The 25,853-nt window shown below is 43.9% G+C and overlaps 1 protein-coding gene across 2 annotated transcripts in view; it reads left to right on the forward strand.

The window, feature by feature from the left end:
- The first annotated feature begins 6,962 nt into the window (after nucleotides 1–6,962).
- The window catches only part of Spg7 (SPG7 matrix AAA peptidase subunit, paraplegin), a 37,368-nt gene continuing 18,477 nt past the window's right edge, over nucleotides 6,963–25,853 (forward strand). Inside the window, exons 1-8 of one of the 2 annotated variants that reach the window (XM_084590501.1) lie at nucleotides 6,963–7,322; nucleotides 7,394–7,493; nucleotides 7,557–7,634; nucleotides 7,721–7,884; nucleotides 13,259–13,339; nucleotides 16,481–16,714; nucleotides 18,827–18,976; nucleotides 24,892–25,036. In XM_084590501.1, coding sequence (XP_084446627.1) covers nucleotides 7,149–7,322; nucleotides 7,394–7,493; nucleotides 7,557–7,634; nucleotides 7,721–7,884; nucleotides 13,259–13,339; nucleotides 16,481–16,714; nucleotides 18,827–18,976; nucleotides 24,892–25,036 — 1,126 coding nt within the window. In that variant the 5' untranslated portion in view covers nucleotides 6,963–7,148. The remainder of the gene's footprint in view (nucleotides 7,323–7,393; nucleotides 7,494–7,556; nucleotides 7,635–7,720; nucleotides 7,885–13,258; nucleotides 13,340–16,480; nucleotides 16,715–18,826; nucleotides 18,977–24,891; nucleotides 25,037–25,853) is intronic. The other variant, XM_084590500.1, reaches the window with a different exon arrangement.

Below are 25,853 nucleotides of genomic sequence, written 5' to 3' on the forward strand. Positions count from 1 at the left end.
TTCCCCCATACCTTTTGTCATCCTCCTTTCCTCAGCTATTTGCAAAGCCTCTTCAGATAACCAGTTTGCTTTTTTGCATTTCTTTTGCTTTGGAACTACCTTAGTAGCAACTTCTTGTATTATATCACGAACATCAGTCCACATCTCTTCGGGCTCTTTGTCTTCTAGATCTAATTCTTGAAATCGATTCCTCACTTCCACAGCATATTCTAATGGAATCTGATCCAGATCATACCTGAAAGGCCTTCTAGTTTTCTGCGTTTTCCTCAATCGAAGCTTAATTTTGGCAACAAGAAGCTGATGATCGGTGCCACAATCGGCCCCAGGCCTTGTTTTTACTGCTTGTATAGCGCTTCTCCATCTCTGCCGGCAAATAATATAATCGATCTGATTCCTGTACAGACCGTCCGGTGAAATCCATGTGTACAGGCGCCTCTTGTGCTGTTGAAAATGAGTATTCGCTATGGTCAGGTTGTTTTCTTGACAGAACTCTACAAGCCTCTGCCCAGCTTCATTTGGCTCACAAAGACCAAACTTGCCTGTAATTCCGGATATTTCTTCACTCCCGACCTTAGCATTCCAGTCTCCTATGAGAAAAACGACGTCTGATGATGGGGTGCGGTCTAAAAGGCATTGTAGGTCCGCATAAAATCTCTCAACGTCAGCTTCTTCAGCAGCAGTGGTCGGTGCATAGACTTGGATAACCTCCAACCAAAAAAATATTGTTTCAAGCAGGTGAAAGCCCCTATAAGTAAAAATCAAGCGCCTGTTCCAGGCACGCCCATAGAAGCGCCAGCGAAACGAGCGATGAGACAGGCCCCCAGTACCGGTGCTGCCCCTGGCGGCCGCGTCATGCGTAAAAGTCACACTAAGCGGGCACTGTCGGGTCACCTCTCTTTCTTCCACCGTGGCATAGACCCATCATCATCATCATCGCTCGCCGTTGCTCCGAGCATCTCATGCTGTGTGCCAGGTTGTCCTTGAAGAACAGACGTTTGTTGAAGCGGTGGCTTACAAGTGGTGGAGGTGCGATTCTGTGTCCCCAACCTCTCACATTAGACCCACCTACCATCCTCTCTGGAGCTCCGTTCTGGCCTTTGCTTGCGTCAACGGCCCTTTGATATGGATGAGGGCAACGGTGCTCGCTCACCCCCAGCGTCCCCAGCTGCTTGGACCATCACCAGCCGCCAACGCGATCCCCAGATCTTTGCCGGCCTTCGCGGTGAAGATGACGACTGGCTCGACAACTGCAACAGGGTCAGTGCGTTTAACCGCTCGGATGACCCTCACAAACTGTTGAGCGTCGTCTTTTACTTGGCCGACGTCACGAAAGCCTGGTTCCTCAATCATGAGGATGACATCGGTGGCTAGCCGACATTCACGGACCAGCTCAAGAAGATTTTCGGCACTCCTGCTGGTTGCTCAGAACTGGCCAAGAAAAAACTCACCACCCATCTCCAGCAGCCAGGCGAGTCATATACATCGTACATTGAGGACGTTCTGGCCCTCTGCTGCCATGTCAATGCTGTTATGCCTGAGTCTGAGAGTGTTCACCACATACTTAAGGAAATCAGCACTGCTACTTTCCACGCCTTACTGGTGCAGAATCCATTTTCTGTGTCTGGCATTACATCGACCTGTGAACATCTGGATGAGCTTCAGTCATGCCGCCTCATGCAAGACCCCAGAGATGGCAGCGCCCTTATAGATGGGAACTTGCGTTCGCTCATACATACCATGATATGAGAGGAGCTCTCGGCCACCCCAATCCAGCCCCTGGATCTCTGCCTCTCCGTGGCGAATCAGTGGTACCAAACAGTCGCTTGCGACGCCAGCTTCATAAGTTCCAATTTCAAGATGGAACACTCTACCGCGGCGCTTATCACCTTATGGGTCAACGCTGGGTACCCATTGTACCTCGCTCCCTTCATCTTAAAATTTTGGAGGCCTACCACGACGACGCCACTGCTGGTCATTTAGGTCACCATAAAACTTACGACCATATCAAGAGCTGCTATTTCTGGCCTGGACTTTCTGCCAGCGTCGCCAAATACATTTCATCCTGTCCATCTTGCCAGAATCGCAAGCGTTCAACGTCTCTTCCTGCTGGCCTACTGCAACCTCTACCATGCCCACCTGTTTCTTTTGACACGGTCGCCATTGACTTGCTTGGCCCTTTTCCTTTCACATCAGATGGCAACCGTTGGGTTGTTACCGCCATTGACCATCAAACGCGGTACGCTGAAACCGGCCCCCTTCGCTCCGGTGCCGCCTCTGAAGTTGCCGATTTTTTTCCTGCGTGAGATAGTCTTGTGCCATGGAGCTCCCCGTATTCTCATTAGTGACCGTGGAAAGACATTTCTTTCTCAAGTCCTTGAGGAAGTAATGCGCGCCGCCAACATTATTGTCCATACGACATCGTCTAGCTACCACCATCAGACCAATGGACTCGAGCGTTTTTACCGCACGTTGTCCGACATGATATCCATGTATGTCGCTCCTGACCACCAGAACTGGGACGTTTTACCTTTCGTCCCCTAAACCTACAATTCAGCTGTTCAGTGCACTACTGGTTATAGCCCTTTCTTTTTAGTTTATGGCCATCAACCATCCACGGTATTCGATACTACTTTCTTCTCTGCTCCCGCCTCTCCATCTTCATCTTTGGGCGAACAGTTTTCTACTTGTACGGCCAACTGTCGTCAACTTGCTCGTTTCAACACTGAAGTCACCCAACAAGAACGCAAAGCCCAGTATGGCCAACACCACCGAACTACCTCCTTCTACCCCGATGATGTTCTCCTGTCGACACCAGTCCGCACTCCTGACCTGTGCGTGAAGTTCCTTCATCGCTACATTGGCCCTTACACTGTACTACAACAAACGTCTCTGGTGAACTATTGCGTTGTTACCTCACACATTGTCGCCGATCAGCGTCGACACTCCGAAGAGGTCGTCTACATCTCGCGCATGAAGCCCTATGCCCGGCATTCCTCTTCCCTGTAATCAGTGACCATGGTGGCCGCTTTCTTGCCGGGGGGAATTGTGAGAGCACGGTATGCGAACTTTCACTTCTTTCATCTGTAGAGACCCATCATCATCATCGCTCGCCGCTGCTCGGAGCATCGCCTGCTATGTGCCAGATTGTCAGACGTTTGTTGAAGCGGTGGCTTACAATATGTATGTTTTGTTATGTACAATGATCTATGTGTGTTCATTGTATTGTGAGCTACTGGCTGCCTGTGCCGAACTCAAGCAGAATTATGCTTAAGCAGCGCAGAGTATAACTTGCATAAATGAAACCGGAAATAAAATATTGTATTATTATTATTGACACGGGCTCGACCATACAAGCAAATGACACTAATTCCCTGTGCAAAATGTGTTATACTTGCAATCATAGCATGCAATCGTTTTGATCTATTGATGAATGTAGTAGCAATTTTAAGCAAACACAAAATTACAAAAAAAAGTGTAAAGTATGAATCAATACATTTGGCATGATCACTAGTTGCTCCATATTTCTCGATACGATTTTCACAAGGCCAACAAGAGCAAAAGTGAACAAATCCATACCATTATTCATTTTTACATATAGCAAACAAAAGAACGTCTAATGTTTCCAATGCATGAATGATGTCCCAAAAAAACATTAAGACCCAGCACATTATGTAGCAGCAAGCTGAATCCCTGCTTTAATCAAAGTATAGAACGACATAATGAAATGATCAGGACTACTAAATGATTAACAGCAAAAGCATAGTGCAAGACTTAAATAAAATCAAAGCTTTTACTCATCGTCAAGGCACTGATGTGGCTTGTAGGGATGAGAGAACTCTTCTTGGTTCTCTTCTCCCATCGCACTGCCAGGCTGCCCATCTTAGGAGCAAAATGTCAAGCAACCTTGGAGACCTGTGGAAGACAGCAAAGAACACAGCAAGAATAGTCAGCACTTGACTGCTATCACCAACATGTTATGGTCAGTAAAATAGTGCGTACGCTTCTTAGATTTCCACAAGGTATAAAGACAAAATTTCTTTTTAGCCGGGTCTTTCCTAATCTGTTCTCGACATACATACAAAGGCTGAACAAAGAGCTAAGTGCTTTTCTTTCCACGACTCCGAGCGCCTCAAAGGTGAGAAAAAAACAAACAAATGTAATGATGGAAGTCATGCACAGCCAAAGCACTCTTGCCAAATTTTACAAGCTGCAGCTTCATCACGGTCTACAAAGCACGTGCAGTCAAGGGAACTGAATGAATTTTGACCTGCTAAGATATTTAGCCCAGGCAATAAAAATGAGTAAATGTTTTTAGTCCCCAGCATTTTGTTCCCACAGATAAAAATGCAAGAACTTTATACATTTATGTATGTTGACTAAATAAAACAATTACTATGAAAGTAAAGTTAGCAAAGTAGGCTAACTTTTCAGTCCAATGCGTTTAGAAAAAACTCTACAGTACAACAGAGCATAAGTGAGTGCTAATGAGCAATTACTCCCTAATAGAAATATGTTCTGCTTTGCGGGTTTTCCATAGAAACAATAAACTAACATCATTTCTGCTCAGAGTTCCTGACCGATTCGGCCTTGCTCTACCATCTGCTAGCCTCCTAGTTAGCTTAGTTGGCAGAGTGGGTGCACTGGGCAATCAGTTGTCCAGGGTTTTATTTTCAGACCAGGGTTACTTTTTTTTTTCAACTGTGATGCTCAAGTATACTGGGTGCTTTAGCAAATTCTCAAAAACTACTACAGATAATCTGTTCAAAATAAAAAGAACTGGAGTTAGTCCAATAGGGAAAGCTCCAAGGTGGAGCATATTTCAATTAGAGTAATTACTCATTAGTATTCACATAAGCATGATTGTACGAAAACTGTTTTCTGTAAATGCATTGGACTAAAAGATAAGCCTCATTTTTGCAAACTTTACATTTATGGTAATGTTTTTCTTGCTATCCTTTACTATGAAAATCATCCTAATTAGGTAGCTAATTACCTGAAATACATTCCTTATTCTCCAACTAATACAGTCTGGCAGTTAGTGCTAACCAGGAGCTCGAAGCCATGCACAAGACAATGCACAAGTTTTTGAAACAAAGAAAAAGTCATTCTCTAAAGCTCTACAGCGTAAAAAAAATTCAGCGCACAGCACACAATATTCGCTGGCATGTTGCAATGTCTTTGGCCCCAAATTCAACTTGCTGGAGCTACATTAACCATGTTACGTACAATTTATTACTTCAACACTTGCTACAAGGAAAAGGAAAGGCATTGCCAACTGCATGATCATTATTTTTTACAGCAGGAATGAAGCAAAAGAAAGTGCATGCCACAGTACAGTGGAGTAGGCAGTTGAAATTTTGCGACATAGTCAATGCAAGACGTCATCGGAAAGCACAACATCCACCAATAACATCTTGCTAAGATTAGTGCAATGCGAAAATGATGAAAAGTTGGTTATGCATATGAATTCATTTGCAAAGGTGCCATAAACACTGAAACACACATAAAGCACATATTTCCCGTTGACAATTCCAAGGCGTTGGTTCAGAGTTAAAATATTAAAAATTGTGTGAAACAACACTTGAAGAGCAGATGTGACAGCATTTGGTTTGTAATTTTTGCCACCTTACCCTGCCTCCATTCAGCACGCAGTTCTTACCAATAAAAAAGAAATGTAACCAAAAATAATTTCTTAATGAATAAGCAATGACCAAGGTCCGTTGCAAAGAATACTGAAGCAAAGTAAAAATTAAGCAAGTATTCTTTGTGGTTTAGGCAATCCGAGCCCCTCCACAACAGTTCTTGTCAAACTTCGATACCCAAACACTGCAAAAGCTGGACAATCATTGAAGCTGCTTTCTCAATGGCATCCACGTTGCCACGAGCAGAAAAAAACGCAGCAGTCCACTGCACAGTTTTGCCTTTTCACACACATTGGTTTTCAGAGATCGTTCAGTGCGGCTGTAGCCTTCAACGTTTCACTCGGGCCCAGGTCCTAAGATCAGTTTTGAGCGAACAAGAGTAGGAGTGTCGAAATATGAATTGAGAAGTTCGCAAACACGCGACTCAGATTGCATGATGGGCAAAGGTATCATAAGGATGCAGTAGCTTCACGGAACAAATCATAATCCTGCCCGCCACAGTGACGGAACGTCCGAAAGCGACTCAGGAAATGAGAAACGCCGGAAATTTTGACCACCTGGGGTTCTTTAACGTGCACTGACATCGCACAGCACACGGGTGCCTTGCTTTTCACCTCCACCGAAAGGCAGCCGCCGAGGCCGGGATTCGATCTCGCATCTTTGGGAACAGTGGTCGAGCGCCGTAACCACTGCGCCACCCCGGCGGGGCAATTAAGACGCAAGTGAACACTGGGTAGGAGCAACCAGCGCTGTGAACTCGTCAGACGGTCTAACAAAGAACGCACATCATGTCATTGCCGCGCAATTCTACGCGTAAGCAGAAAAAAAAAGAAAAAAAAACCTTTTGCTTACAGCAAGGACGGTTCGTAATGCTGCAAAAAGAAGTTAATAATTTTGTCTCGCGCTCAGTCGCACAGCTACGCTCAAAAAAAGCGCACCACGATTAGCGTCTAGATGCATTCCGCCCTTGTCACTCACAAAACAATTCACCAGTACTATTTGCTCCCGCTCACTAAAACATTACCTAACGATTAACTTAACAAATGTATTCAAATAGTCTTGAAACACACTGATGACAACGAAACGTATCCATATGACCGTCAAGATCCCGCGCAACCGAGAGCAGCCGAGAGAGCACAGAGAGAGAGAGAACAAAAGAGAGCGGCTCTACTGGCTTTACAATAAAAAAAAATCGCTGTACATTTATGTTTTCTTTATAAAAAGAAGGCTCTGTTAATAATAATGCTTAGAAAAGCCGGAATATAAATGTCCAAGAGAAGAAAAGACATTGACCTTGGAAAAGCCGCATTCACACCATTTGTATCCGTAGCCAAAAGCCAAGTCTGGGCATGGAATAGCATGCAGTTTAAGATGCAGCAATGTATGCATCAAATGAATGTCGAAGTTCGTGTTGATTCCAGCGATAAATACTTTGCAGTGCACCGTGGTGTTGGTTTCTGCGATACTTAGCACTTAGGGATAACGTTCATATCGGAAGATATTGGCATGATGATGATCGGCAGCGCTAGAAAAGTTACTTACCATCGACAATACCAAGTCGTGAGGTACGCAGTAAACTTCATGGGCACGCATCTGCGCGCCTCTGCCTTCCGAGGCTTCCTGAAGGCACAAACGATGCGCTCACTTTGCTGCTGTTCTGGGCCGCCTGCTACGAAACGGGTGCGTGAAATTTGTGACTGTCACAGTAGATCATATCAACTGGACGAATCCACTGTATTGTTGCTTTTCAGCTGTACAGGCAGATTGATTCTGAACTGAAAGCTGTTAGAGGGCTCTTAAAAAGATCTGGCATTCTCGCCGGCAACCAGCACACTCTTTCGAATCTTCTAGGTAAGTCACTAATGTAGGATGATTGCTAAATTGAAAGCATTATTCCGTGATTTCTTTTACCAGGCTGCACAAGGGCTCTGCATACAAGTTCATTTCGTGGACAAGACCATAATGGCAAGAACAACAAGGATAAAGACGATGGTAAAGGGTTCTTTGATGCATTAGTTCAGGAGCAATATAAAAATAAGCCAATAACTGTGCACTTCGTTTTGGTACTCATTTTGCAGAGGAGTCTAAGGTTTCGCTGCTCGCCAAAGCTGCTATTTGGATGATGACAGCCTATATAGTGATCACTCTCATGTCCCTCCTGTTTCCAACAAGCAACCAGCCAGATGTATTGCGCTATGTGTCTTGGAACGAGTTTTACCACCAAATGCTGGCGAAAGGAGAGGTAAAATCGACTTTGTTATCCTGTGTGTTAGTCGCACAACTCGCACTAGTTTGTTTCACCATTTGTTCTGTCCCATAAAAACAAGGAAGCATGTTAATATGCTAGTCTCCATTATTTTGTTCTATTTGTAACTGCAATCGGTGCTGTTGTGGATGATGTCAGCACATGTTAAAGAATTCCAGGAGGTCTGAATCAATCTGAATTGCCGCACGCAGCATCCTTCATAGCCTGAGTTGCTTCAGGGCGTTAAAATGACACAATCACAACCCACATCTTCTGCTGTTGAGTAATGAAATGCAAATTATTGTGAAGTAATTCATTTCAATCACCATGCATATTTTTACCATTATGAGCATTTTTAATGGTTAATACTGAGAATGATCGTCCTTTTTCCATTTGTTTTTGTAATTTTCTTCTTTTTTTTTTCACATTTTCTTTCACTGGCACAATTATTCCTCAGGATTTATCTCTCGCACTGTAGACGTCGCGCAACGTCGAAAGGCGGTGAAAAAACACTGCAGCACCAGTGTCATGAACAGCTGTGCCAGTGTTACGTATTCTGCATGTATTGCTCTCGCATATCTGTTACAACTTTTTGCATGTATTTATCTGTCCCAGTGTCAATTTTTGGTGGTAAAAACTTATTTTTCATTGTTTGTGGCGGCAGATTTTGCAGGGTGCCAAAGAAAATGAGCACAAAAGTTTTGTCGATGTGGTCTCATTTTCATATTTCCGCAAAAATGACCACAGCGACAGTCTAACATCTTGAAAGGACACTGTATGTGTGGCAGTATGTGTGGCAGGTAAACATCAGCCAGGAAGCATGAACTGTTTGTAAGCAACTTTTCTTGCAGCATACTTGAGAATATGCTTGTATAAGTGTGGAGGGTCAACCGCGACAAATTTTTACTTTGGCTACGATGCCTCTTGGTGTGTTGGTTGTGTCCTAAAACTAAACAAGGTCCTGTGCTTTTTAAGAAACTAATACTGTACTGTTACTGTTACTGGCATTTAAAAAGTTATGTAGCGGAATACATGTGGCCGTGTGTCGCACATTTGGGAACTTATGGGAGTGAACAGATTGTAGACTGTATGGAGTAAAAGGTTGAAGACTGGAGGGAGAACAAAAAACTGGGCAAGTTGGTAGGGATTCTTTCTTAAGCAGTGCCAAAAAGTAGGACAGAGCAGGAGGCAGGAGACGGCAGAAGCACAGACTATCACCTGATATTTTATTTTCCTAAAGGACATCTGTATAGGCAGCAGACAGTGAAAAACACACATAAAAAAGGCATAAAACCTTAATGTGTATGGACATGGTAAATCATGTCATCTTTTTAAAAGCATTAGAGAAACACCCTTCATAGTTGATACCACCCCAGCCATCTTTTGGACAACACGCAGTTGCCGAGGCAGTGTATTTCGAAGTGTACCAGATTGATAGAAGGGAATCCTTCACCGGGGATTTGATATGTACACGGCCATGGAGGAAAGAAACAACTTAGGAGAGGCCCTTGCCATTCCCAATGCATTGGAGATAGTGTGGCGGAAGTGACGTCAAAATTTGGGGTTAGCCAAGTCAGGCCATTAGCAACGGCGACGCTGTTGCTATGAAAACTCGGGCCACTAGCAACAGCGTTGCTAAGGGTCCTAGGTACGTGAGCGTCGCGGAGAAAGAGAATGCGGAGGGTAAAGGAGGGGGAGAGACATTACAGCGTCCGGTCGCCGCGCCAGCTTCAAAAAAATGGCGTCAGGGCCTCTCCTAAGTTCTTTCCTTCCTCCATGTACACGGCATTTCAACCAGTCTGAAGAAGGTTTGGGCGAGGTATGGGGTGAATGTCGTTTTGACTGCAATGCACTTGTGTGATTTCCCATATTCCACTTTCTCTTTCTTTTTTTTTCATGCTGCTTAAGTATGAAGGCTGAAATATGGCTTGGTAGTTCCAGAATTACTACAGTGGAAAAATCTTTATAAGAAAAGTCTTTATAATTTCTGATGCAATTATGCCAGAACGCTGCACAGCCATCTCCTGATGGCTGTGCAACGAAATGTAGACAAAAACACACATGCCTCATTCGCCCCGCCCTGGTGGTGCAGTGGTTAAGGCACTCGACTACTGTGCCCAAGGATGTGGGATCGAATCCTGGCCGCGGCAGCCACTTTTCGATGGAGGTGAAAAGCAAGGTGCCCGTGTGCTGTGCGATGTCAATGCTTATTAAAGACCCCAGGTGATCGAAATTTCTGGAGTCTTCCACTACGGCATCTCTCAAAGCCTTAGTTGCTTTGGGACATTAAACCCCATAAACCAACACACCTCATGCATTTCCAGAGTATGGCAAACAGTGAGCTTTGTGCCATATACTGCGATATCTTTTCTTTCATGTTGTTTTTTTATGTTTTTGCCTGGCTATCTAAAGTGGTCAATTCTATAGCAGTTTTCTTAGAAACACTGGAGAATAAAATTTTACAGAGAAGTTTTCAGTCAGTGCATGTACCCACCTTTCATCTTTATGTAAGCCGATGCTGGAACCCATGAGCAGCTACTGTGGTGACGATTGAGCATCGACAAAAGTGATGTACTTACTACTATAAATCTCGCCCACCAGACAGTAATTTTTCAATTCTAGTATAGAGTAGCATCCATTTCAGTCTCCACACTGAAGTCTGTTATATCACAGGGATGTATGCCTCAACTACAAAAGTTTTGGTGAGCTGTGGTCATCGCTTCATCCAAGAAATTCAAAACATTGTGGTGGCTATCTGGTGACAAATGCTAAAAGCTCATCATAGGCGATGTGAAAGGAGGGGTGCCTTTTATTTATAGGCGCACTGGAGAGAGTACAAAATAGAATAAAACAAGACAAGCACTCCTGAAAAAACAAAGAACACTATGCACTTAAAGGACTATAGACAGCAAACTTTATTGGCCTTTTTCTTCCTGTTAGAGATGCCTAAGGCATTCCTGTATATAGATCTCCACGTGGTTTCACCTACCACCGCTAAATAGTTTATAATTAAATTTTTTTTTCTCACCAATTTTGTTTTCAGCAGCGAAGAGATTTCTGTGATGTCACAATCAAGTCTAGGTCATACGCGACATGAAAAACAGCGCTATAATCGCTGACTCTTCGCTTGTTGTGATTCCTGTTCATGAGGCAGGCTCGCTTTAGCATTTTAGTGAATTCAAATGACACATCAATTATTATATTGCTGTTCTTTTGTTTTTTTCATCCCTCACTTGACCTAGACTTGTATTTGCTGTTACAGCCATCACTTGGCCGTAGGCGAGTATCACGTGATGATTCCTGTACAGTAATATCTTACACATCATTACAAAGGATAAACCTCGAACTCCAAAATTAGGTGTCTATACTCCTTTAACAAAATCGGTTGAATTTTCTCGGGATGCGTTCATTTGGGCTACTAGAATGATAATGATAGGGTTTTGCCACAATAGGTTGCTATAATTTTGTGTGTGTGCGTGCGTGCATGTGCGCATGTGTGTGTGTGTTTAAGTGAGAGAGAGTGAATTTCAGTGCCAAAATAAAATTATAGATCCCGATTTTTTTATATCTTGTAGTGCTCAATCTGTACTATATATGAGGCATCATCTTTTCATTTCCACCATAATCTCGTGACATATTTTGGCCAGTGTTCTGTCTCTTTAACCAGAATTGATCTTAGCTTCTGGTTGTCTGGAGCTACTTAATAAAGAAAGGAACAGCTTTCACAAAACCTATACTAGCAGCCCAATCTCATGTTGATGACCAAAGGATGAAAGCAGATGCCACGAGGAAAAAGTTGTCCCAGTTGACAGGTGTTCACTTGCACTGCTGTAAATTCATGAGGTTTGTGTTTGCATTGCTTACGGTACACAGACGTAACACATGCATGCTTGCTGTGGTTTCTGTGAGCAGCAAGCTGCCAAACTGCAGCTGCAGCACTTACACGGTTCCAAGTGTGCCCATATCTACATAATTTTTGGCTCTTGACAATGGCCACTGTTTTCTAGTTTTAGTCTGAAAAATGACAGTTTTTGCAAGCGATTTCTGAAATTTTTTTTATAACTAGTGCCATTTTTTGTTTTTAGTGCTCTCTTTTGATGTGCTACTTAGAAAAAAAAAAACTTTTATGAAGCAAAAATTTCATTGCATGGGACTTTAAATTTGCTTTCTTACATCCTGGTTCATGAAATATAAACAGACACTCGCCTGTAATAAAGTGAACAGTCGAGTGGTCACAAGCATGTCACATTAAAAAACAAAAAGTAGTTATTTGTGTTACATCTTGACACTGTGTCAAAGCACACAAAATGGTATTAATGTCTGTCATTTGCTACTACCATTGTGACAAATACATTCACGCTAGGTTGTGTACTGGCACCAGTATTGTATTGAATAGAATAACCTTCCATTGCAAATCTTTAAAGACATAAGCCTAGTCACAAGATCACTCATTAAGCAAGGGAGCATAGTTTAAACATTCAATACAGGATTATGCCACAATTATGTCTGACTAGCAAATTTCTTCCTGTTTACTGACTACAATTAGTCTTGGAATATGATATCCGAAGGTCATCATCTTTAGTAGAGAAATATCAAATGTATGTGTGCGTGCATGTGCGTGCATGTGTGTGAACTGACCAATCTTTTTCCTATTTAGTGACCCTTTTCAGTCGGGACAGAATGAAATGCAAACAAATGTGTCGCTTTTCTACAGTGCAGTGAGGTGTGTACCTGTGTTGACCCTTGGGAAACACGAATCAAGCTAGTTGTGCATTGCAGCTGATAGTACGCTGGCAAAATGTTTGTTCACGGGCACTGCTTGCATTTCATTATGACGTGACTGTACAAAGTTCACAATATTTAATTGTAGGTCACTTTCCTTTCGTACATGCTGTGTGTTTAGTAGCTTAATGGCTTTGTTGTTCGGCTGCTGAGGCCTAGGGTCATAGGACAATATAGTAACCTCACATCTGCATCTGCTGAAGTCGCGTTTTAGTGGAGGCAAAATGCTAAAATTCTCATGTGCTTTGTAATGTCAATGCACATTAAGAAACTGCAAAGGATTGATAATAATCTGGAGCCCACCACTACAGTGTCCTTTATTCACCATGCAATATTACGCTGTCTATAACTCATGCTGCCTAGCTGTTGTTACGTTATTGCATACGACATTCCATGTAGTAATGTATACTACACTGAATATTTGCACTTAATTCTTCACTGCATTCATTTGGCATCATTCTTTGATGCATATGTCTTATTGCTGCATTCCCCTCAGCCCCCTCATTCAATATCAGAGACTTTTTATGCTTTCTGAAAAAATGGAACAAGAATCATACTAATTTGCTCTCTGGGATTTTTGTTCCTGCAGGTTGAAGAAATCATTGTGAGACCAGAACTGGATTTGGTCACCATCTACTTGCATGACAATGCCATCATCAAAGGGAGGAAGGTCAGTTGTTCTTTAATTTGAATTTTATGCTTATATGTACAAAAAAATCACATAACAAGTCGACTGGAAAGTGTGCTTTGTAAAGCATCGAGGTGCGGAAACTTGTACCTGAGGTGTTAATGCTTTTTGCTATCCTTGAGTGATGAGGTGGAAGAAAAAGGAATCTCTGAAATACTGTTTGTCAGTCCCAAGGACTCGTTGAGGAACAAAGGTCACCACTGGAGCTTCCCTTTCAGCACAAATTTGCCCTGACTATCCAATGTCAAAAGAGCTACAAGTTACTAAATATTACCGTTCCCCACCCAGGAACCTTCCTCCGACTCATTCACCTGTTAGGCATAGTCTAGTGGATAGATGCTACATCATTGTGCGAGCAGGAATATGTTTACTCTCTCATGCTCCGTTTCTGTTTTAACAGTCTAGGTCACATGGCCACATGTAATAGGGGAAATCTACCAGAGCAAACACCTCTGCTTCCAGTTGAGGGTGAAAGGGAATTTTAACTGATTGATCTCAAAGCACATAGGCATAGCTGTTGAACAAAACTTCATAAAGAGTATTGCCTACACCTTTGCATATGTCATGGTATTTGCACATTCTTGTTGACTACAGTAAAACGTAGTTGATTCGAATTTAGTGCGACCGGTAAAAATGTTAAAATTATCTGAAAGCAAGAAAATCGGGCCCAGGCATTAAACTTTATTGCGAGAATATGCTGCGATACGAATTAACTGCTCTTTTTATGCGTGGGCCCCATGTACACCCTCTCACTTTTTTAACCTGAACGCACGAGCGTCGACCGCTGAGTTGATAAGCGCCGCACGGCGGAACACAGCGGCGAAATGAGCGAGAATACGCGCGTGCGCGCAATGAGCACTCCGGTGCAGCTGTCCTCTGCCAGGCTGTTACGGGAACCGGATCCAACCCCACCTGCTTTTTTGTGCGTTATCGCATTTCCTTCTGTTTTCTACATGCCGCTGGGAAAAGATTACAAAAGGCCACGTGGTACCGCCTGCTTTCCTTTATGAGAGGAAGGTGTGAATTTATAAGCGAAGTAAGCGAAATGAATTGATAAGAATTTGCCACGGGAAAGTGCTACGTGATCCATAGCCAAAAGAAACAGAATGCTGATACGCATGTAGTTAATCAGCGGGCATATATCGCATTCCATCCAGTGCTACCTCCTGACCACTTATTTAACTTCTTGGAAGCGTTCAGAAAAGAAAAATGATGATGACGATAACGGTGCTCAAAAGAAGCAGGAGTGAGGTCCCTTTCCCAGAACAGCCTCGCAGAGGACAGCTGCACCGAAGTGCTCATTGCGCGCATGCGCGTATTCTCGCTGATTTCACCGCTGTGCCCCGTCATATGGCGCTTATCGACTCAATGGTCGACGCTCGTGCGTTCAGGTTAAAAAAGTGGGCGGGTGTACATCCTGCTGGGACTGGGTACCGTCACAGGGCGCATACTATTCGCCGCTCCTACAAGGCTGCCTTTCAGCCCACAAAATGGTTGGCCAAATTTTGGGTGGTCATTTTTACGAAGGTCGACTTACACAACAGTACTTGAAATAATTGACATGCCGATAACCTAACATTCTAGCCACTACAAGTCATGAAAAGAAACACCGTAAGCTGGTGTTGCATGCAGCCACCCTGCCGCGTGATGAGCACGGAACAAGAATGGTTGCATTGCGGGACACGCAGTGCCCCTGCTGTGGGGGGGGGGGGGGGGGGGGTGAGGTGCACACGCGACACGCTGCCTTGGCCGGCTGGAGAGGATCGACAGGAGCGTGAACCACTGCCTCCAGTATCGCCATACCTTGACTCTAGAACACTATATTCCTCGCCAACTAGAAACTCTTTACCACCGACTTCACCTGAACTGTGCATACACAAATGGCTTGCGATACCGTTTTGGTCAAATGAACAGTCCGCATTGTGACAACTGTAGTTCGGTTGAAACTGTGCAACATACCCTGCTTGAGTGTCCTGCGTACGCTGACGAGCGTGCATACTACGAACATAGCATGGAAAAGCTCTCCCCTGTGCCTTTAACAATGGACATTGTTTTAGGTCTCTTTGCCTGCCCTAAGCAACAGAGACTAGCAATGAACTTTTTATTTACGTATTTAAAAGAAATTGGACTTTTAGACAAACTCTAAGTTCACCTTGAATGCTGCCCTCAGGCATTTTTCACGCTGTTAACTCTATAAGCACATTTATCAGACTATGCATTTCATCATTTCATTTTATACCATTACTCCACGATGCACCTTACAATGCAATTAATGACCTTATTTTATCTCTTCCTTCATTTCTTTTAATTTCCTCACCATTCTTTTTCAATCTCCCTCCCGAATTCCCCTTCCTACACAGAGTAGCATGTCAGCGAAATTTAAACGCCGTCTAAAATCTTTGTTTTTCATTAAAGGGTCTCTCTTTCTCACTAAATCTTCACGAAAAATTTAACAGCGTTGCACTGAAACACATCTTCTCTTCTGCAGAAATGTGTTTCGACGCTCCACAAGCTATACCACTGAGTGTTTTTTTGTCCTGAGAGTCCTTGGGCTGGGGTAGTACTGTTTATTATGCATCAGCATCACTTTGCAGCGCTGCTTCATGGCCCCGGGGGGCCATTGCATCATTGGTTTGCTGTGAAACTGGTATCGAGCATTCCCGTATAGATTCCCAATTCTTTGAATGAACTAGCATGGTGCATGCCGCTGCTTCAAATTATCCAGTCAAACTTAAGAAATTATGGGACCACACAAATTATTCTAGTTGTCTGTGATGTCGAAATAGTATCCAGGTTTTACTGTATTGTGTTTGTGGAGGCTGCTTTGTATAGAAAACACTGATTTATTATCTTGGATTGGCATTTGCACTGCTCAAAATGCTACATAACTTTAATTGCCAGTTAAGCTTCACTTCCATCTTGTGTGTGCTATTTCTGGAGCGTCTCTAAAAAAAATGTGTGCAAAATCTAAGCTTTGGAGCTGTTGTGAAAATTAACTTTGCTTTAAGAAATTTTGTTCCTTTTTTTGCTTTCTTCTAACCTAACTTTTCATCTAAATTTTTAGGCACTCTTGGCCGTCAAGAGTTTATGCTTGTACAGTAATGTTCGTTTTTGATATTGCAGGCCGAGCACAAGACATTTCACATGAACATTGTTGATGTTGAACATTTTGAAGAAAAGCTACGGATGGCTGAAAAAAGCCTGGGCATCCATGCTGATGCTGGGGTTCCACTGGTATACGAGCGAAACCAGGAGAGCACCTGGCTGCTGCTGGCCTCCCTCATTGCAGTGGCCCTGATGATCCTGCTGATGTTTCGCAGTGGCACCATCAAAACGCCCCAAGCAATGGACTTCTTCGTAAGTTCTTTAGAAGCCAAGTTTTCAGAGTCTCAGTTTGTGCCAATTTTATGCTGACGCATGCTGCCATTTTCTCCTGGTGTTGGTGTAGAGTCAAACCCACTTACAACAGCTGCAACTATGACAAAACTTTGTTCATTATGAAGGAAGGCAGTGCTTCCATATAAAATATCCATTAGGGCAGTGGCGCTTTGTCTCAGGTACAGCAAACAATCATGACTCCACAATCGGTTGAAGCGAACAAGGACGCGTCGTAAAGTTGCCCCTGCATTTAAAAAAATTCGTGCTTGCTTCCCTCCAGTGCGAAGGCCTAAGAATATTGTCCATCCCTATGTCCGCTAATGAATATGCAGGGACAGAAAAAACACAGCTATTGAATAGGTGGCATTCAAACTACAATTAATCATCAATGAAGTGCATGTCAGCAGACTGCTAGGTCAATTAGTGGTTGCATGTGTTTGGTTTTGTGCGTGGTTTTTAACAACCCAAAAAACTCAGGCTCTGAGGGATGAAAAGCAGCTGCTGCAGCAAGGATTCGATCCCGCATCCTTGGGCACAGCAGTCGAGCGTCCTAACTATTGCACCACCACGGTGGGGAAGGGGGGTGGGGGGTTGTGCTGACTGGGCGAAGCAAAAGCATGGAGTGCACGAGACATATGTAACTTTAAACAGGAATTTCTGCTACAGTTAGATCACTGGCAAGCAATCTGTAAAGTTTGAATACCAGCCACGGAGCATGCCTTCCTGACCCAGCTGGTCATTCTGCGTGCATTACCTGCTCAATTGGCTCTCTATTTTGGGTACTGCTGCTGCTGCGTGCAGGCAGTACATTCTGTGTGTGCTTACTCTGCACTAGCTTCGTGGCACCATCTTCTTAACTTTGTCAGAGGTTGAGACAAGGTAACAAAGGTGTTACTGCTGGGGTGTGGAGAGTGCAGGTACAGAATGAAATTGAGGGGAAGCAGAACAGCTGGACCAGTCGAGTACAACTGGCCCCAATGGCTCCTATGCAAGAAAGCCGACCTGCAACCAGTTTCTGTCCATGCTGTAACTGCAGTTAGTTATCCTATCTCTAAAGCAGCTCACTAGGGAGCCTCTCTCTGTATCTTTGGCTGTAATATGGCAAGTCTACTTATTATGAAAATCTTTACATCCTTCAGGTTAGTTAAAAGTCAGCTCAATTCTATTATACATGCTCTTTGTTCAGCCACAGAACTTGGAAAAGGAGCATAAACGCAGGACATGGAGTGCTGATCTCCATGTTAGTGCTTTCTTTCTGTCTTAGTTTTATGGCTGTACATGCTTAGGCCAAATTAAACCGCTGGATTTGTGTACTTATTGAATATTCATCTTTAATGCTACAGTTTAAATAAATACTAGCCACAAATTGTATTGCACAGAAAATGTGCATGCTAGGGTTATGAGGCCATACAATTGTGTTCTCTATTTGCTCATAGGTGTGGGGAAGCTAATCTAGGAGCCTTTATTTGTGTAGAGTGTAGTGGCATGTTAGTAGATGTTGTTTAGGAATGAAAATTGTTTAGGAATCACAATAAATTATTTCTTCAGCAAAGGAAATTGTATGTAAATTGTATTTGTGCACATTGTAGGGAGAAAATTAAATCGAAATGTGAAGCCGGGGTTTTTTTTTTTTTTTGTTGCCTTGCTACAAGCCTTTTGAAGATTTAGTTTGTCATACTTTGTATATTCTTTTTGAATTAAAAAAAAAGGTTTTTTAAATAAAGCTAGCATTAATAGTCTCTTCAGGTGAAGCCTTTTTTTTGAAGCTGTCTAGTGTGCTTGTACTTGTAGCCAAACAACACAAAGACATACAGAATGGGGAAGCAACACTAAACAAGGAATGAGCTTAATCTAGAGTTGTATAGGATAGCCAGGCATTACCCTTTACTTCAGACATTTGCTCACACTTCGTGAACCAAGTGCTGTGCATGATTTGAGGTCAATGCATCGCTTGGCTGAGTTGGCATTGAAATGTGCCAGAAGTTGAGTGTTTTAATAAGGACTTCTCGCCCATTTGTCACATTTACAACCATAGAGGCGGTCATGAGAAAAACTGTTGTATTTGTACTGTTGTGTTTTGTGTTTTATTAGTCTCAGATGGGAAGAGCTCGCTTCACGATTGTTGACCCATTGACTGGATCTGGAAAAGGTGTGCGTTTCAAGGATGTTGCGGGACTCCAGGAAGCCAAGCAGGAGATAATGGAATTTGTTGACTACCTAAAGAGACCAGAACGTTACACTGTGAGTAACAGAAGGATTTTAAGAAAGTAATTTTAATTAGGAGTGTGCAAATGCCAAAAAGTAACTTGAATTGAATGTCAAATCTAATCAAAAGAAAAGAAAATGTATGTTGAATAGTTTGAGTATCAAACATTGGTCAGCAGAGCAAAACATTTGCAGCATCTTCAAGGGACCAGGAAAAATGTTCGAATTATCGAATTATGTACGTTAAAGAGCTGTTGAGAACTGTTTTCATTTGAGTGCTTTGAATATAGGTGTGTGTATACATAAGAGATGAAAACTTATCGACGACGACAGTATTTCACTATTTCCAGCCCTTTGCTTTGCACATACTATCGGGAATGTTGGCCACAATTGTCAGTGCCTCCGCATTCCTTTGCACATCACAAATGACCCTGTCGTGTTCTGAGAATGCTTCACTGCGTGGACTGGGCAGTGAGGCATCCTCAAAACGTGACAAGGAGGCATATTTGAAGCGCGACAAAGCATATGGTTGTAAGAGAGGGAAATATCCGTAAGTGTTAGAAAGGCATGATGGCATTCCAGAATAGAACTAAAAGACCAGTGACACGCTAAGCACTGTCTGAGGCAGCAATGTAACACTAATATAACTGCTTGATGCACGCGCGCCTGATAGCAGTGGCAGGATGATGTGAATTTAACCCTTTCGCTGTCAGAAACGTACCGGTACGTTTTCGCCCTTCGCCCCCACAGTGTCACCGACCTACCGGTACGTTCTCTATCGTGCATTCAAAACTTTGCGCCTGAGTGCGAAGCTGGCGCGCTTGGATAGGCTGCGCCATCTGTCAAATCTTTCTACACGTTCGTATTTTTGCCCCGCGTTGTGTTGATACGTATATATTGAAGAGTATGGAGCGACCACACTCACCCCTACCACCTTTTTTGCTGGGGGGCGTGGTCGCTCCGCGCGCGCTACTCTATCGCGCTAGCAATCTTGCAGCGTGCGCGTTTCACGGCGCGTACGTGCGGTTACGGGTACAAGGGTTGTTCTGCCATATTCCACAGGTTTGCAGGTTTTTATTTTTATTCTGTTGGCGTGTCTGCTATGACGCGTCACATTCAGGGGCTCGCGCCGTTGCCTCTCGACACATGACTAGATCGCTGCTTTCGCTCTCTCTTGCCGCACTCTTGCTTGTGGCTAGCAGCAGAAAAGGAGGCTGTCCATCTCTCTCTGTCATTTTGATTTCACAACATGCTGTTTATCTCTGTTGTGCGGGTCACCGAAAGTATGCACTCAGTGCGCGCGGTTACTTTCGGATAGCTGACCGCGCGGGACCTTCGACTGCGGACTAGAGCGATGGCTCTTTTGATTATAAATACAAGTCGAGCTCGGATTCGGTCTCTAGAGAAGTAACGAGCAGTTTTTTCTTATATTATCCTCATTTATCTTATTTATAATCAGGCTGATAATGATGATGATGTTCATTAACACCTACAGAACACTGAAATGTGCATATTCCGTTGACTATGTTATTTGTATAGCAATCATAATAAAAAATAAATCGTTATGCTCGTTCCCAGATATGCTTATGCTAGTTCCCTGAAACCAAGCCGACACTGGGGGTGTGTCACGGCTAGAAACGCCCGACAGCGAAAGGGGTAATTGAAGAGAAACTGAAACTATGCAGCTGGGCTATATTTCAACAATGGGTGGTTTTGCGATCATCATTGCACCTCCTACAAGGCCTATGTTGCAGGGGCACACCTGTTCCAAGCAATTCATATCCAGGAAGGTCTATTTGGACGCTCGCTGGGTTCACGGGTCATGCCTTGATATGACCCTCCTTCGAATTAACGAACATCTGACGCAACAGTTGTATATATGGGCATCGGCCAGGAATGTGCTTTTTGTTCGAATTTCCGAAAAAACGGGGGAAGAATTATCGAGATCTTACTGTATCTCGTCTTCCCTGCACTGGCAGCAAGCATGTCACAAAATATATTGAATATTCAGGGCATTCAAATACTAGGCATTCAGTTTGCAAAGGAATAATTTGAGCACTTGTTCAATTTATGTACGGTTATTCAAGTATTCGCATGCCCCTTAAATCATTGTTATCCAAGTCTGTGTGCGTTTAAATCATGGTATATAGGGTTAGGTGTCCCAAAGATGTGCACGAGGTGAGAGAGCTGCTGTATTAGACGGTTCCAGATTAATTTAAACTGCCTGGAAAAGAACATGGATTCTTGGTTGTTCACTGTGTTCTCTTAAAGCCACTGTGCTCCATTTTGTTAGGAGCCAGCTGTTGTCGACTGGCTCCTTATGCTTTTTTCATGCTGACAGAATTTATGTGGCATATACGTATTATCAGCCTTAGTGTCAATATATTTTACTTGGTTCATTCATTTTGCCCCTCAATGCACAGAGGGCTCTGTCATCTCGGACTTGGTGCATATTGCAGGGCCCTTGTCAGCCACTGCAGTGTGTGCAGAATCGTCCACTCTTAGAGGGAAAGCGCTAGCACGTGACATTGTTTTCAGAGCGCCAGTTTGTCCGACATGGCTGCGCGTCGAAGCCTTATGACAGCCACTTGCCAAGGACCACCTCCAGGTCCCTTTGTGCGTGCTTCACTTTGCTTCGATGTGCGGCCATGCTGGGAAGAGTTCTTTACTACCTCTTTGAATGTACTCCCGACGGGCTCTATGAGTTCAATGTGATGCCGTTCGGCCTGTGTAACGCACCCGCCACCTTTGAACGCATGATGGACAATATTCTCCCCGGTTTGAAGTGGCACACACTCTGCTACTTGGATGACATCGTCGTATTTTTATCCGACTTCGCGACCCACCTAACTCGCCTTGAAACTGTCTTGCAATGTTTTAGCGGCGCTGGTCTGCAGCTCACTCTGAAAAAGTGCCATTTCGCCGCTTGCCAACTTACTATTTTAGGGCATTCAGTGTCCAAGGATGGCATCCTTCCTGATCCATCTAAACTCCGCGCTGTCGCTGAGTTCCCGAAGCCAACATCTATCAAGCAACTACGCAGCTTCATAGGCTTATGCTCCTATTTTAGGCGTTTCGTTCGGAACTTTGCAACCATCATTGCTCCTCTGATGCGACTTCTCAGCGCCCACAAAGATCTTTCTGCCTGGTCGCCGGCTTGCGATACTGCTTTTACGAAATTGCACACGATACTTACCTCACCCCTCGTATTGCGCCATTTTGATCCGGCTGCTCCTATCGAAGTGCACACCGATGCCAGCGACGCCGGCCTCGGCGCTATTCTTGCCCAACGAAAACCCGGTGTTGATGAATACGTTGTGGCATATGCAAGTCGAACGCTGACCAAGGCAGAGACCAACTACTCGGTGACAGAAAAGGAATGCTTGGCAATTAATTGTTTGGGCGCTTCAGAAATTTCGATCATACTTATATGGGCGCCCATTTGATATTGTTACGGACCACCACGCTTTATGTTGGTTGTCTTCACTAAAAGACCCCACCGGTCGTCTCGCCCGTTGGTCGCTTAGACTACAAGAGTATGATATCCGAGTCATCTATCGTACAGGGCGTAAGCACTCCAACGCAGACGCTTTATCTCGCTCGCCAGTGTCGCCTGACGCTCCGTTGTCCTCTGCCTCCAGCTCCTCCTTGTCTTCCTTGTCCATCGACGACATGCCATCAGAACAGCGCAAGGATCCGTGGCTTACATCACTAATCGATCTTCTTACAAACTCGTCACTTTCACCGGCTCCTCGTGCCCTTCGTCGTCAAGCGCAGCATTTCGCCCTTCGTGACCGTCTTCCCTATCTACGCAACTATATGCCAGATGGCCGTAAGTGGCTGCTCGTCGTACCTCGCCACCACCGAAGTGATATCTGCGCATCTTACCATAACGATCCGCAGTGTGGCCATGTGGGTGTATTTAAGACTTATGAACGGTTGTGACAGCGCTTTTACTGGCGCGGTATGTATACCTTCGTCAGTAAGTATGTGCGTTCGTGCATCGATTGCTAACATCGCAAGCCGCCTCCTCTCCATCAGCCGGCTCCATTAACAGCACCTTCCGTGCCCATACCGACCATTTGATCATGTTGGCATCGATTTGTATGGACCTCTGCCGTACACACCTGCAGGAAATCATAGGATAATCATGGCCGTCGATCACCTTACTCGCTATGCGGAGACAGCAGCACTTCAGGATGCCACCGGACCCACTATCGCGTCCTTTCTTCTTCATCATTTCATTCTGCGGCACGGTGCCCCCCGTGAACTTCTAAGTGATCGAGGCAACTCTTTCCTATCCGAGGTTGTCGAAGCGCTCCTACGCGAATGTCAAACCATCCACCGGACAGCCAGCGCGTACCACCCTCAAACGAACGGACTGACAGAGCGCTTCAATCGCACACTAGGTGACATGATGTCCAAGTACATCGCCTCCAATCACTCCGATTGGGACAAGATTCTCCCATTTATAACCTACGCCTACAACACCGCTGTTCAAGCAACTACCGGATTCTCGCCATTTTTTCTGCTGTACGGGCGTGAACCTTCGGACAAGCAAGCCCAGAAACAAGCGCACAGTGACAGCAGCCACTCTGTCCACCAATTTTCTCCCGGTGCTTACTTGTGGCTCTGGGTCCCATCGACATCACCCGGTCTGACTAGCAAGTTTATTTCCAAGTACCACGGACCCTACCTAGTGCTCCAACAGACTTCTCCCGTGAATTACCTAGTTGAACTGCTAGCCGCTTCCACCGACCTTCGCCGCCGTGGGCGTGAGATTGTTCACGTCGACCGTTTGAAGCCTTACTACGATCCCGCATTCCTTTCATCTCCTTGAGTCGCCAGGATGGCTCCTCTTTTTTGCGGGGGCCAGATTGTAAAGAAGAAGTTCCGATTAAGTGGGCAGATCACCGAGAAAGAGGAAGAGGAAGTGATTTTGCGGACCAGCTGACTGCAAGTTAGGCCACCCCCGCTCCGGTCCTGCCCGCTACCAGTGCCCGCTACCAGTGCCTGGATCCCCACTTAACAACTCTAAGAGTGGATGACCTATATTGGCACACTGCTTTAAGCTTATGTGCAGGTCAGTCTTCCTATTTTTGGACAATGCTTTTGAGAAGGTTGACCGACATTTGAATAAATATATCAGGTTATTTCGGCTGGAATATGCGAAGCATTACTGAGTTTATGAAAGAGTGGTGAAATAGTTTGTAGGACCCCGCATTACTGGAAGAAGTGTTTGTGAGCTGTACTTCAGTTATCCAAGTCGTCAAGGATGGGGCAGGCCACACTGATTGCACCATTCATAACAGCAGCTTTTCTTTAGAGTTTGTTGCCACTGTTTGATGCAGATGTCAGGTCTCAGCATTTCATTGTAAAAGAGTATTGTTGAGTATTACGTTCACAGTGTGTGCCTGTGTGCCGATTGACAGCTACAGTGTAATTAATCTTGAGGTTTCGATGGCAAGGAGGTTTACATGGCACTTTTCTTCTAGTTTTATCATGAATGAAGTACCTTGGTATGTGTTGTAATGAGCGGCAAAGTCCATATGCATCATTGCAAACCAGAAAGTATATTGGCAGCACAAACCTATGGGAAAAAGAGTGAGCTCCTTGCCCCAATTCACAAAGGACATGCTTGAAAGGTCGCAGGATATTTCGGGTGCTTTGTCAAAATTTATGTTTAGTTAAAAATTGGAAGCATTTGTAAACTGTGGAGTAAAATATTTTGCGGGGGCTAGTTAGTAGAGAACTTCAGTAAGACATGGCTGCACAAACTGGGTGATGGCACAGAAGAAAAATGCAAACAGTCCAGACAGGCACTGCATCATGCTTGTCTTGCCTGTGTCTGTTTCCTCTGTATCCTTGTCCAGTTTGCAAAACCATAACTTGTTTCAGCTTTTAGATCTTGCTTCATACTTCTAATGAAGTGTTATTCTGGGTTTTTCCAGTCTTTAGGTGCCAAAATACCCAAGGGTGTTTTGCTCTTAGGACCACCAGGTTGTGGAAAGACGATGTTGGCCAAAGCAGTTGCTACTGAAGCCAGCGTTCCATTCTTGGCCATGGCTGGATCTGAATTCATTGAAATGATTGGAGGCAAGCCTTGTTATTGTTTCCAATCTTCTCTGCTTTACAGTACCTATCCATTGCTGTTTCACATGGCCACGGTAGAGCTAACATTATTGCATGGTAGCTTTACTTGAAATGAGACTTAACAAAGGGTAGCAAAAGCACTCAATTCGTAACATGTGGACCGCTTCATAGTGTGCAAGCTCCCTCCCCCTTTTTGAACCATGGAACCTTTTTTGCTACAATATGTAAGCTAATATATCTACGTTGAAAAGCTAAGCTCACACATTTGTTAGTATGGCAGAATAATTTCCAAAATCAGTATACAGTAAAAGTAATTTGAACTTCATGGAAGCAAAAGGTGTTCTAGTAAGCATTCTTTAGTCACTTGTGCCAGAGTTTGAAAGCTGTCATTCTTGTATAAAAGATGGTGTACATCATCATAGTGTCCACTGGTGCTATTAAGTTGAATGAAAAATTTACGCATTCATGGCCCACAATAAATTTTATAGACAAAGAGCGAATATCTTATTCTTGAACATCCATGCAAATTTATTACTTTCTTTTTATTCTTCACAAAAAAAGTTCTTTTTGTAGACAGGGTTATATTGATCCTAATTATTTGGCTCGTGATTTGTCTACCTCACAGCCAGTGTCTCGAAGTTAGCAGGTTTTTACAGTAAAACTCTTTAACAGGTGAAAATGTTTTATTGTCAGAGGCAGGATATTTAACAGTTTTTAGGTCCTCTTGTCACTTTTATTGGCAGTTTTCAGCGATCCTACAGCTCTTGTTTAGAATAGTGTAGTTTGTTGAAAATTACATTTATTTCTGCCAGAGAATATT

Source organism: Amblyomma maculatum, chromosome 1, assembly GCF_055883805.1.
Source record: "Amblyomma maculatum isolate TAMU_Amacu chromosome 1, ASM5588380v1, whole genome shotgun sequence".
Lineage (NCBI taxonomy): Eukaryota > Metazoa > Arthropoda > Arachnida > Ixodida > Ixodidae > Amblyomma > Amblyomma maculatum.